Source organism: Vipera ursinii (assembly GCF_947247035.1).
Source record: "Vipera ursinii genome assembly, chromosome: Z".
In the NCBI taxonomy this organism is placed as follows: domain Eukaryota; kingdom Metazoa; phylum Chordata; class Lepidosauria; order Squamata; family Viperidae; genus Vipera; species Vipera ursinii.
The window spans coordinates 47,829,730-47,844,368 of record NC_139517.1 but is presented as its reverse complement, the minus strand read 5'-3'; the positions used below and the strand labels follow the sequence as shown (position 1 = coordinate 47,844,368).

Genomic DNA, 14,639 nt, shown 5'->3' with positions numbered 1-14,639 from the left:
TTCAGTGCATATTCTAATTGACTTCAAGGACATTTACCTCATTTGCAGATAAGAATTTAATCCAGCTGTGACTGTAACTCTATATGGCAAGAAAGTGAGATAGACCTAGACACAATGAGTTCCAAGGTGTGAAACAAAGCTCATACTATGCTAATCCTAAATAAAGTGATATATCCCTGCCTGAGTTTTAAAAAATCCAAATTGGACATACAGATGGCAAAGAACAATGTTATTCACTTTTCTGGATGTAACAAGAATTGAGAATTCATGGTCTAAGTACATTTTTAACTTGAAAAAAGGAAGAACAGCCAAATGCAGAGAGTTAAGCAGAAACAATAAGTGGATTCCAGAATTTCTAATGTTTAAGGTATCTTCCTCTTTGGACATCAATCACATCATCACAAACTCCTTTATTTGCTTACTGTCTAATCTATTAACATCACCACCTAGATTTTTGCTAGCTACTGAGGAAAAATAATGCCCAAAGAACTGTACATTTTCCCAAAAGGTGATAATCCTGAATTTAAGACAAACTACAATAAAAAGGCAGAGCAGACACAGAGAGAAAAATCATTGGCTTCCATTACCAGATTCTCAAATAATCTATGACAACTTCTCCATTTCAAAGATTATTTTCCCCCCAAAAAATCCATTTTTCCTTTTAGGTACCGGTAATAACAATTAACTGACACAAGTGTACATTCAATTTAGCAAGATTCAGAACTGGGGAGGGGGGATATTTCATTTTCTTTCTGAGCAATATGTTGATGAATTAAAATGATAATTCTTCAATTAATAAATATCAGATAGATTGGAATTGCTTAACTAATTTATAGCAAATTTAATTCTGTTCTTTAAGGACTCAAGTACATGGCTGTTAATGTACTACAATAAATGAGTTAGACTTCATGTTACAAATTTGTATATGAACTAATTCAGTTTGCATGAAACAGATTCATATCTCATAACGACCCTTGTAACCTCTCTTAATGTTAATGATATTGTATAACTTGCTCTTAATTGTATCACTTAAAAATGATATGATACAATCATTTTCTATACATTTTTACTAAACTGTGATCTAGATTTAAAAAAGGCCCACTGCACCACATACAGTTATTTTTATTTATCCGATTTGTATGCTGCCAATTTCATTATGACATAGCAGGTTACAATAGCTAAAATTACAGTATATATAAATATTTGCTTGTTTTATTTATATATCATGACTCTGGGTAGCTAATAACACAGCACACAACATAGTAAATACAAATTAACATCCAAACAAAATGTAAATATTACAACGTCCAAGAAGAAGGAGGAGAGAAGAAATAGGAACATTACAAAAACAATGATAATACCGTAAGCTAGTTTACAATACTAGTTTTTTGTGCCTTTGAGCCAGTATTGACTCCTAGCGACCGTCTGGACTAGGCTCTCCTGTTTTGTTGGTAAGATTTTCAGAAGTGATGCCATTGTCTGCCCCTTCCAAGAGGTGCGCACGCACCTCTCTGAACGACCGTAGGTGCGCGTGCACCTACGGTCATTCGGAGAGGTGCGAGCGTACCTCCGCGCAAACGGGCAGCGGCACCGCTCTTTGAGAAAGCTGTCGCAGCACGTTTGCAGGCTGCCGAAAGCGGCAGCTTTGAAGACGGGCCGTCACCGTCGCGCAACCGCGTTCCATCACACATAAAAAAATGTCAACCGCGCGCGTCCACGCATGCGCAACAAAAAACTGTTTTGCGCATGCGCAAATTGTTTTTTTGCACATGCGCATGCATGGACGCACGCATGCGGCTCCCACTTTTTTTATGTGTGATGGAACCGGTTCCCAGTAGCTCTTTTCCTTTTTCAGGTTGCCGACCCCTGACCTAGCTGGTTTTGTGCCTAAGGCAGGATTAGAACTCAAGAGTCTCCTGGTTTCCAGCCTGGTGCCTCACACGCTACATTTAACTTACTCTCCATAATAAACTGATATATTAGAATGCAATATTCTTAGACCAATGCATTCCCCATCATTTACTAACATAACAGTAAATGAAATTCAAATCTAAAACTTCCTCCAGAATAATTCAGTCTTAACTATTTTCTGGAAGGCTATGAATATGGTAGGTAATCTGTAAACCATTCAGAATCATTGGGCAGTGAGATGGGACTAGGTTTGACCAGAAACAAGCAAGCAAACAATTCACAGGAATGTTTTTTCATGCTGTTGGTACTACAACTGAAAAGTACAATCTCCTTGCCTTGATGCCCTTGATTTCCTTAAAAGTGAGATTACCAGGAACTAGATGAATTGGTTCTGTTTGGAGAAAATAGTCTATAAGGTACTTTGCTACCAAGTTTTATATGCTTTATAAATCAAAATCAGCATTTAGAACCACACATATAAATTTATTGGCAACCAAAGACCATTGGTATAATATGGTCTTGGTAGTTAATAAATAGCTGTCAGCAATTCAGACTGCTGCATTCTATACCAAAGGTAACTTCTGGTTGATTTTCAAATGCAGTCTTATATAACAACAGATTGTAATAAATAATAACCAATCTTAGTCATGTTGAACCAGAAGGACTTGATTTAAAAAGATACTAAAAAGAATTTAGAAAACAAGATTATAGAGCAAGGTAACATTGGGTTAAATCTTGTCCTTATAAAAAAGACAGGGACAATAATAATAGGAGGTGTGTATGGTATGGTTGAGCTGCCATGTTACATGGGGAAAAATATCGAAGTGAATCTTCAAATAATCTATGTTTTAATAAGCATGTAGCTGCCTTAGGATTCAAGAAACTTTTAATGTTTCCATGGAAACGACAACCAAAAATTGCCTCAACAATAGCTGCAAGCACATTTGCTATAACATGTCTAAAATCCATCATTGCTCTAATAAATTGGACATTCCTGGTCGATGTGATATGAGATTTGATAAAATTTGCACAAAGGCTGAATTATCTAAAAGAGTTGTACTGAAATAATGCAAAGGTCTGATTTTAGGGGGAGCTATGATCAACCAATCATGCATAAAAGGAAACATATAATTCCAAAAACAAAAGCAATTGTTGCCATGTACTTGAATAAAAGAATACATGTGTGTGTTTGCGTGTTTGCATGACACTTCTCTTAGGGAGTTGTGGAAATAAGCATTCTTTGTTCATGTACTCAAACCAATCTTCTTTGTAGATTTAGGAGATTATGGACAAAAATTCCACTTAGGACTCTTAGGAGAAATTACAACATAAGCAAAACTAAGATGTAGAAGATTTTGAATAACAGCAAACTTCATTCAGCAGCAGCAGTAAAGTACTAAAAGAAGAAATGTCTGAGACTGGAACTAGATTTATCTCCTTCTGCAAAATATACATTTCTTTCTTCAGAGCAGGTAAAGTGGGAATAACTGAAAATGCCTTTCAAGGGGAGATGATCATGGTCTATATATGATAGTTATGTTTGCAATCATTAGAACTCATTGGTCCATGATGACCCTTGCCTACTTCTAAGGAAAGTGGGCAAATATTTCTTTAACATGGATTAGGATCAAATATGGATCCCTACTGAGATCAAAGAAATGCAAATTAGTATTCAGTACAGAATCCAGTCTCCTTAGTTAAATCCAATGATCTAAGCCAGGGCTCTTCAACCAGTGGTACGGGTACCACCTGTGGTACATTGGCACCTGGCAGGTAGTACGCAACCATCCTAGAAAAGTGGTAGCGGAGGAGGGGAATGAGCTGAACTGGTGGCAGCACTGCAGAAGCCTGAGCGAGAGATGGCTGGAGCTGCAGGGCTGTCAGGGCTCAGCAAAAGCACCAGGATCAGTGCCAGGCTCCAGCTGGAGCTCGGCACTGATCCTGACACTTCAGAGCCCATAAGAAGCACCAGTCAGCTGGAATGTTGCAGCATCTCCAAGGTGTTGTGATTTGCATTCAGATGCTTGGCAACTGATTCATATTTATGATGGTCACAGTGTCCCAGGGTCATGTGAAGTGACCAAAACCTGTTGCAACTACTCAGCAGATGGCGGGGGGGGGGGAATAAACCCCCCCCCCACTGCCAATCCTCAACAGAAATGCTCACAACAATGAAAACCTCGGACAGGAGGAAGAGCGCCGCCGGGCGGGCAGGCATGTGTCTTGCTTAGCTGTGGCTTGGGGGGCACTTTTTTCAGTGCCACTGTAACTTTGAACAGTCACTAAGTGAACTGTTGTAAGTCGAGGACTACCTGTACTTCATCATTCCCCCCCCTTTTTTTTGGTCATCAAGTTTTTGACATCTTGCTAGGCGACTGATGGTACTCGGATGTTGCCATATCCTAAAAGTGGTACAATGGGTGAAAAGGTTGAAAAGCCCTGATCTAAGCTAAGCAATAAATGCCTTCTAAGTATAATAGGTTTAGTTTAACCTTCTAAGAATAATAGGTTACTAAGATTAGTGACACAATACCATATGACCAGTCATGTTAATGTTTTGTATGTTTCATTCTGATATATCCTCTTCTTGTCCTCAGGCAAATAATTTATGAACCCTAAGATCTTCATCCAAAAAAGAATTAATATCTCACCATGCCAGCTATGCATTAGGAAAGATTCACTCATTTAAACTTTGGCCCATTGGATATAATTTCCTTCTTTCTCTACCTGAGTATACAGCAGAGATAGTTCTCTCTGATATTCCATATCTGATTCCACAATAGCGGAGTTCAGGATTGAATGCTGAAATAAAATTCCTGGATACCATAATTTCCCAAAAACTTAAAAATGGAGAATGCTGATAAAGGGTCCTTATACCAAGAGCTATTTTTAGGAATTCTAGTTCACATTATCAAAACATTAATACCCCTTATTGCCCATAGGCTAAACTTTTGGGGAATAAAATGCTGACAAATATTTAACCTCCTTCAATGAGAGAAGAAACATGCAAATAAATATTACAACTTTTTTTGGGAGGAGGAGGAGGAGGAGGAGAAGGAGGAGAAGTAGTAGTAGTAGTAGTAGTAGCAGTAGTAGTAGTAGTAGTAGTAGTAGTAGTAGTGATGCTTGCCAAGAATTGGGCAAGCAAGAATTCTGGGGCTGGAGGAATGTTTTCTAAGAAGTCAGAAAGCAGCAGAAGGGAAAAAGAGAGAAGTCAAGGCAGAATTTCACATTCGTACTTGTTTTTCTTTAGTTGCAGTTATCCAATTAGCGACATCAATCTTTCTTATCCTGGTTGCTGTCTAGACTTGATGGACTACAGCTGTCTGCCCTTTAGTATAACTACTGCCAGCTGTAGATGATGGAAGTTTTAGTAAACTTAATTGGGATTTGCTTTTAGAGTTTACTACACAAATTAGTGGCTATATCTATTTTTAATTACCGGTATCTTACTTTAGAAAACACTGTTTAGTTGAACTCCTATACTGGACTTCATAAACAGGACATCAAAATTATGTTTTTAAATTATATTTTTAAAAAATCTGTTTATATTACCTATACTGTTTATACAGTACTGAACTACAGAAGCTTTCCATGAACACTTAATCAAGGAAAATGTTGTTTTAAACTAAGGTAACAAAATTAGACAAAGTCCTTTAGAGAACTGGTTTAGTACCTGGAAAAGGACTTTGGCCTTTTCTATTTCTAAGACTTTCCACTACATTCCACTCTCAGAAAAACATTTTTACATTTTCTCCTAACTATTTTTCTAAAACCTGAAGGATTCCTTTTACTACTCTTAGAATACACTAAACAAGCTACTTCTATTCTCATATATGTCTCAATCATAAATGCACACATAAACATTTATTCCCAGATACTTATGGGAATATGTTTGCTTCCATACCCTTATGGCACATGACTTGCCAACAAGTCACATTGAACAATGAATTAATCCCTTTGGCAACAAAGGAAAGAAAGTAGCTGCCAGCCTAGCACTTTCTCTGACCCTATCATGCTATGCCCTGGAGACTAATCTTGATGAGATGAAAAAACAGGGGCAACTGGATCTTTTAATCCATGGGAGAAGGCAATTTTGTCAATATATACTTTTACTTCAATTGATTCTGCAGGAGTTACTGGAAGTCATACTCAAGGAAAGGTCAGTTCGTGTCAGACATCAGTCTTGGAACCTGGGTGGATATCAGGGCTAAGTTCTAAAAAATATGACTGCATGAATCCAGACAGAAGATCATTCCCTCATTACTGAAAAATAAATCTTGAACTTGAGATTGAAGAAAGAAGTCTTCAAGTTAAACTTCCAAGTACACATTTCTCCAACTAGACTAGGGGTGTCAAACTCAATTTCACTGAGGGCCGCATCAGCATTGCGGTTGCCCTCAAGGGGCTGGGTGGGTATGGCCAGGGTGGGCATGGCCTACTGGGTGGGCATGGCTAGAGTGCGTATGGCCTACTGGGTGGGCATGGCCAGCTCTACATTGTTGGCGTCAAGGGTGCCTATGGGGGCCTGGGCAGGAGTGGGACAGATCTGAGGGTCTCTGGCAGAAGGAGATGGGACCGGGGCAAGTGCCAAGGCATGGGCCACTGGAGAAGCCTCACTGTTCCTCTCAGGCCATGCGGGAGTGGGGGGGGCTGGACTGTGGCGTGGAGGTCAAATCCCCAGCCCAGCCCTCAAGCACCCGCAGCACTTAGCCGAACCCCACTTTCCCAAGGGTGAACCCAGCTGCACTTAACTCCTCCTCAAGGCTGCTGCTACAGTGCTTGGTCTCCTTAGCCAGGTTGCTCATGATGGGTCCAAGGGCAAAGTCAAGAGGGAGGCCCACTCCCTCTCCATGTGAGGAGACCTGGCTTTGTATCCAAAGCTTCCTTAGCAATAGGATGGGAGACCCCCCCCCAGGATAGGCCAGGGGGAGGGGGCAAGGGGATGGTGAAAGGGCAGCAGGGCAGGACTAAGGCAGGACTTCCCTCAGACCCTCTCCTCTCCCTCTCCTTCCTTCCTTCCTTCCTTCCTTCCTTCCTTCCTTCCTTCCTTCCTTCCATCCATCCATCCATCCATCCAGTGGTGGGAAAATATTTGAGATGAGGGAGGGAGAAAAATAGGCAAGAAATGCAGCTGGGGAAGTGTCACCCTTTGTGAGGAATGAAGAAATGCACCATCGCCTGGAAATGGCCAGCACATGGCCCTCGCCTACTTCACATATCCGGCTTGGTGGGGTCTGGGGAGGGGATGCCATGAGCAGCGTCAGAGTCATTGTTACCTGTGTAATGCTGCCCAGCCCCCAGTCTGCCCTGTTTTGGCAGGCAGTGGGGTCCTGTCCTCACAGTGTCAAGAGGCTGAGCAGGTGGCACAAATCTGCCCAGCCCCTAGCCTGCCCAAATAGGCAGGGCCATGTGCTTTCCAGGCAATGGTGCATTTCTTCATTCCTCACAAGGGTGATACCTCCCCAGCATGTGCCCAGGGTGCAGTGCTGACACAGCAGAGTCCCTCACTGTTTCCAGACAGCCTTGTGGAGCTAAGACTGAATGTATTTCAGCATAGATGACCACCATGAAATTGTACATTGGCTCCTGGCCAGCCTGGGCCAAGGCCAAGGCAGCAGGGGCTGTTCCCTCATGTTTCCAGGATGGCTTTGCGGGCTACATGAAACCACTTTGCAGGCCAAATCCGGCCCCTGGGCCTTGTGTTTGACATGTCTGAACTAGACACATGTTGTGGGTCCTATTAATTCTGACTATGCCACTGCAAAGAGAGCTCATCATATTTTTTCTTCTTTTAGAGATAAATTACATAATGTTCTCCAGGTTGTTTGGATTACAACTTCCATCAAATCCAGCATCACCAGAATGTAGGAATTCTGAGTTGTTGTTGTTGTTTAAAACATCCTTTGAAGTAATTATGTTTAAAGGTCAACTAATTACAATTAGACTAATTAAAATATCACATATACCAACTATATCTCTATATTTTTTGCATCAGCGTTTGTAGGATAATAATTGTTCCAATAAGTTTTTCTAAACAAAAAAAGTTATTTTATTTTATATATCTTAGTAAACCTTTAGGATAGGCAATTGTATTTTTTTATTGCACTACAGGGTTCTTTTGGGAAAAATAACTTTATAAAAATGAACAACTGAACAAATAAAGAAATAATGATATATGTAAAATAGTCTTGGATTATTTTAAGACATCCACAATCCAGCAACAATGGCTGAGATAATCACAAAAATAATGCAGTAATAACTATAGTAGTACAGGAGGATGCTCCCTTTTGTTTTTCAAGGATATATAACAAAGTTCAACAATGGGTTTGAGATGTGAAGTTGGTCTTTCTTCTTTACTCAAATCTAGGCAAAGGGAGGCCCACCTATTAATTGTCTTCAAGGCAGTTCCACAGACACTCCTTCACTGCCTCTTTTTGGCTCAGTCGTAACTAGCTCTCTCTCCTATTTTTGTTTCAGAAAGTTTTCTGTTTCCCACATTGACCATCTTCCCCAATTCTCCAAACACTCCTCGAGAAGATAACTTGTCAGAGGCAGCTTTCCTAGCCTGGCCTAAGGATTCATTTTTTCACTATTTCTAAGCACAACTATATTTCCAATGCCCCTTTTCCTTGAAAACAGGAGAAATATTGAATGAAGCTGCCTCCAAACTGATAAAAAAAACTAGTAACAATATAAATTGAAAAACCAGAAACACAAGACTTAGAAATGACAGGAAAATGTATGTGTTAGGTGCACATGATGTGTTTTAAAAATGCTTCAAACTTTGACCAAATCACAATCCAGTAAAATGACTGTCATTTGAATCGTTTTCAGCAATGGAGCTAAAAAAAACAAGAAAAATGCAACTAAAAACCAAGAAAAAAGGATTTGGCATAACCCTCCTCCCATTTCACACTCTCTTCATCTTTCTTCACTGTCGTCCCAACCTGAAATATTCTCGACATGCCCAAACTATCATATTCCCAAACCAAACTGCTCTGTCGCAAATAAATACATTTCCAGGGGGCTCAGCCTGCCTCATTTTGCGCTTTGTCTTGCATTTATTCCAGGTCCTCAGGAGCCCTGCTCATCAGACAACGTGGGACGCCCACTTTACCGCGCGGACCGCGGGACGCCCACTTTACCAACCTGCAGCTCGCACCAAGCCACTTCGACAGTGGTCTCCGTGTCTAGCCCTTTGTAAACAGTCTTGAAGGAGCCGCGGCCAATCTCGATGTCAAATTTGAGAAAGCGACCGTCCGGAGACGTGGCCACGGCCCGGGTCTCAGCCTCTTCGTTCTCTTCTTGTTCCCAGTGTTCGCGATCTTGGCGGCTCTCCGTGGGAGAGAGCAGAGGGCGTGACGGGACGGCCTCCGGAGGACTCTCGCTGCCCGCGGATCCCGTGGCTGAAGCAACGTGGAGACTTCGAGACCCAGAACTCTCTGAAGCTACAGCGGGCGTCCCCATCACCTCCAAATCCACGGGGTCAGGAGTTGCGGCAACAGGGCAGGCAGCGTCTTTGTTATCGTAGCTCCTTAATCCAAGCTCGGACGAACTCCGACGACTGATCTTGTAGACTGATGCGCGGCGACCAGAGACTTCGAGGGTCCGAGCACCCTCCGCTTGACCAGCATCTTCACACATGCCGCAGCTAGTCGGGTCCATCCTATCGGGCTGAGGCATGAGCGCTCCAGCAACGGGGCCCTAGTGCGATGCCCGCAACATTAGCATCAGACGGCCGGACAAGAGAAGACACTGTATCAGAGTGCTATTGCTTGCTTACTAAGCCGGCGGCCAGGCAGCCGCTACGTGCGCTCGGCGGCAGCACCGCCCACTCCAGCAGGCCTGGTCGGGCGGCTGCGCGGCTTTCTCCTCCCCTCTTTTAACTAACCTGTTCTGCTCGACTCCTACCTCTTTTGCCCCCCAAGGAAGCCACAGTGCATTGCACCGACACGACACGCCCACCCCAGAGGGCTGGAAACGCGACCCTTCCAAGAGCCTTCTTTACGCTCAGTAACTCGTGTGTTCGAAGGTAGCACGAGCGCAGCAACGGGATATCGTCCTGATCCTGCTGTTTTTCAGTGGGTAGGAGAAATGCAAAATGTGTTACTTTTGCTTTGGGTAAAACGCCTTTCAATGAAAAAGGCTCTTAAAATCCCAAATGCGTCAGTGGAGGCCAATTGTATCGTCATTGCCTTCATATTTTTCTAGTTTTATGGCAGTTGACAAGGTAAAAGTTTGTGGGCAGAGCAGACTTCTGTATTCTCTATCATTCCTTGACTTTTTGATGAGACGACATAAACTTGAATGACTCAAAATGTTTCCTTTTTAAAACAGGATCGGAGTTTATCAATCTGTTTTCAGTGCCACTGATTATCAATCATAAAAATATATGCGAATGCACCTGCAACCTCTGCTGTCACAGAGAATGATGGGAGGGAGCTTCCCAACCTAAAGCTTCCTTTTAGGAATGACTACCAACAAGCTTCACCCTTTTACAGTTTAGTGATAATGCAGCTATTTTTCATCCATGAATGTGAGTCAGACACAATTCCTCAACAAATGAAAGCTGCAACTGAATTGTAACAGTTTGCTCAAGGTTGTACCATTTATTTATTTGATGAAATTTTGGCATAATGTCTTCAGGTAGGAATCTTATACTAGAACTAGGATAGTAGACTTCTTAACTCAGAATTGAAACTTGAGGGGCCCCTGACTGTTAATGTGTTTATTGTATGTAACTGTGGCTTACTTTTCCTGCAGCAAAAGCCATCCCAGAAGCTTTATCCTGACATACACGAATGGGGATGCAGGATGCAAGATGCGAAAAGTGTATAAAGAGTTATTGTATTTCTTCCTGGCCTACAATGTCATGGAAATGCCCTGTTGACGTAGTTCCCACTGAAACTCTTAATGATGAAAAGTCTATTCTGGCAATATATCCCACATTACACTTAGGTGAATTAATTCCATAAATTGTCTATGTGGCATCAGCAGGGCTTTTTTTCTCATAGAACGCTCAGAACAGAGTTCCGGCACCTTTTTTGGATGGAACCTTGTAGGGTAGGCAAGGCAGGTTGTATGACGTGTGAGTTCCGGCACCTTTTTCTTTTACAAAAAAAGCACAGGTCATCAGAGAGAACTGAATGCAGAAGACCAAAGAACCCATTGCAACCCATAAGCTCTCCCTTCTCCCTGAGATTGCTGTAACTATCATATATTTTTCAAAGAAATGCTTTGTCTTGTTAATCCTTCCAAGCATTTGAAAATGTGGCATTTTTAGTGGTGTGATGCTCAATGGATACTGTTCAGTAAATGTTTTCAGATGAGAACATTATCTTTTATAATTAATATTTGCTTAGTTACATATAACTTTTAGTGATTCTTATTTTTACATCCAGGTTATTTTTGTAGTATACTGGCTGCAACTCACCCTCATTATTTTTTGTAGGAGGATCACCTTGTCCTTTCAGGTGTATTTTCCTCCTCCACCCTAGCCTTATCTGCTTATCTGCGAAATGCTTCTTTCTCTTTGGGGCACAGTGTTTTTTTGACATTTACTTCCTTGTTTTACTTAAGACTGAAAACTGAATATTTTGTAAAAAAAAAAAAAGAACAGATGATTAGCAAGTTAAAAAAACGCTTTCAGACTAGCAGAGAGATAAGGAGATATCAAACCACCCTGCTATTAGTAGTATCAAGAACTATACCATTGTCGCAAATGAGAGTTGTCATCAGCCTGGACTGGGACCATATTCTCTTCCCCCCTACCCTGTGGCTTTTCAAGGGCCTGAACCCATGATTTACTTTAAAAGCAAGCACAGTCATTCAGAGAATCCTCAACCGTGTGAAGGGTCAGTTTAATGTAGCCATATGCTCAGCCCTCATTTTGCGCTTAACTATGTGACTATACATGACCTTGATTAAATTATGAGCATAAGAAGACATGATCATGTAACAGCCTACTTTGTTCTGGGAACAGGCCAAGCTTTATGAGGGCAGAGGGATGCTTTGGAGATTTGGCAGGAGAGAAGAACACAAAAAAGGGAAATAGGTTAATGAGTGAGAAAACAGATATAAGTATGACTGGATAGCATTGGAAAAAAATTGAGAAAGAAGAGGTTTTTTCATAAGACTAAAAACATTCATTGAAACAGCAGATCTGGACATTGTTTATAAAGCAAAATAAGAACAAAAATGCTAAAAGCTAGCCATTAGAGGAATCTTTTTCTGCCTGGATGGTAAACTCTTTGTCTTTTTAATTAAAAAAAATTCTTACTGTCACCACTACTAATTGTTCATGGAATTAACTAATATAAATACAGGATTGTTGGACTGGTAATGCAAATTAATTATACTGCTGTTTTTCATGAGATTTTGATGGGTTATCTTTTATTTTTTAGATTTCAAAGGTGAAGAAATGAAAAACAAACAAGTCTATCTTAATGATATTCTTAGAGAATGTGGTCATCTTTGCTTATGGATTACCTTCTTTTCAATAATAAAATGAAAACTTTTCTGCTCTGTTATCTGCTTGCCAACTCTTTTTATGCTTTCCTTAGTTGCAGAATATGGAGATATTGGCTTGTTATATTAATCAGGATTCACATGTTCCACTAAACCACAGGTCTGCAACCCGCGGCTCTGGAGCCGCATGCAGCTCTTTCAGCCGTCTCCTGCGGCTCCCAGTCCTCTGCCATGTGCAGTCCCCCCAAAAAAAGTGGGACTAAAAAAGTTCAACCAATCAATTCAAATATGTGGGGTAGGTGCATATCTCGCCTTGGCTCCACTCTTCCGTCAAACCCTGTTCTGCGCATGCGCGCATGTACACGCATGTGCACACATTTTTTGCGGCTCCCAGTTTTTCCTTTTGTGAGGGAACCGGTACCGAGTGGCTCTTTCACTGTTTCAGGTTGCTGACCCCTACACTAAACCATAATGTGGTTGGTTTTCATTGGACAGTGTGTGAATGTAACCATTGTGGCTTGTAAACCAAAATTTATATGTTAGCATAATATGTAAAGCCAGCTATTGTGGCTTATTAAAATCCTGTTTAAAATTATGTTTTGCTAGATCAAAATAATTCCAGTTAGGATAACGAGTTGTTTTCAGAATCAGACTTCACAGAAAGTATGAAAAAATAAAGAGTAAAAAATGTCTGAAGGAAAGCAATGACCAGCTTACCAATATCTGGTAGAAGAACAAGAACTCAGAATGCAGCTTGATATTAATATTTGAAACTTACGAGACAAACCCTTTGCCACACTTTGAGAAATGCCCATCATTTCATTTAGATATTTTCTTCAAGGTCTTAAGAAACTGTATATTCATCTTTCTCTGGTTTTATCTACAAATGTAAAGCTACTTAGGCCGAGAAGCTTGCCTAGGTCACCAAATAATATTTATGACTGAGCAGGAATTTATTTTGCCTCTCCCCAGTCTTAGTAACATTTTGGTGCAGTGGTTAAACCCCAGACCAGAAATTGGGAGACTACGAGTTCTAGTCTCACCTTGGGCACAGAGCCAGCTGAGTGACCTTGAGCCAATCCCTCCCTCAGCCCTAGGAAGGAAGCAATGGCAAGCCGCTTCTGAAAAACCTGCAACCAAGACAACTGCAGGGATTTGTCCAGGTAGTCACCAGGAGTCAAAAGCTGACTTGAAGGCACACATGCACATGCTTGCATGCATGCGTGCTACACACACACACACACACACACACACAGAATTCTAGCATTACGATACATGAATTCTAACGACATAGCTATCATCAGCTGGGGTTTATTGTTTTTAACCCAACTTAATACCCAATATTATCCCTTTGGATTTATGTTATCTAAGTAGTCTTGATTCATAAAGTTGAAATATAACGAAACTATGGAGGCCCTTTCCCATGCTTTCCCCATTTCTCCCAAAGGCAGTTTGTGCTAGAGATGCTGGGAAATGGTTGCTCCTTGTCCCTGGATGAAGTCCTTCTTTTCTTGCAGGAGAAAGCAGGAGCAATTATTCTTAACCTCCTCCTGTCCGGAGAATGTTCTCCTTTTTCTGGCTAGAGGGAGAAAGTGAGCGTAGAACAAGTATGTACACATGTATGTACATGTGTACACATGAATAAAATGCTGAAGTTTATCTTCCATTCCTTAAAGGGATGAGTAAATTACCCAAACTACTTGAATTGATGCAGCAGAGTGACAGTGAAAGTAAGGGAATGGTTTTATTTTCATGGAATTATTTAGTCATTCTTAGAGCAAATTTCACTTAATTCTGGACTTACCAAACCATGATTTCCAAATCCATTTTTATTGATGTTTTCATGTCCTGGTTTGCAGTTAATACTTAGCAGCAGCACCCAGTCATTGGGCTTCCTTATACTGAGGCAAACAAACCAAATTATATCAACCTCTGTTATCCAATGTTATTTTAACTTACTTGAATCAAACTCTATGGGAAGGAATGACGCACATATATAACTCAAATGTACACAAAGGTGGCCGGTTCACTTGCAATTGGTGGCTTAAGAGCATCGAATGGGCTTTGGGGGCAGGTGCTGTTTATTTCCCAAAGCATCCAGTTCCAGGTGTTGGCCAGCTTCACTTGTGATCTAAGGTTATTACTGGCTCCCAGTAAGCAGACAAGTAGTCTGAGCTAATCCCTAAGAATGTCTGATCTGGAGAGTGAGTCTTTTGGCATGAGGGACGACAACAAGAGACTTTATCATGAAAACTATT

The 14,639-nt window shown here is 41.1% G+C and overlaps 1 protein-coding gene and 1 long non-coding RNA gene across 2 annotated transcripts in view; one reads left to right on the top strand and one right to left on the bottom strand.

Annotated features, from left to right (window-relative positions):
- WNK4 (WNK lysine deficient protein kinase 4) overlaps positions 1–9,597 on the bottom strand; it is a gene marked incomplete at its 5' end in the record, with an annotated part of 51,357 nt that extends 41,760 nt beyond the window's left edge. The window contains one exon of the mRNA XM_083378667.1: positions 9,064–9,597. Within this exon, the coding sequence (XP_083234793.1) occupies positions 9,064–9,597 (534 nt within the window). The remainder of the gene's footprint in view (positions 1–9,063) is intronic.
- A 464-nt stretch (positions 9,598–10,061) lies between these two features.
- Positions 10,062–12,443, top strand: LOC310649853. The gene is made up of 4 exons (XR_014494322.1): positions 10,062–10,144; positions 10,252–10,513; positions 10,678–11,120; positions 12,318–12,443. It is a non-coding gene; the product is annotated as an uncharacterized lncRNA (long non-coding RNA).
- Positions 12,444–14,639: the final 2,196 nt, after the last annotated feature.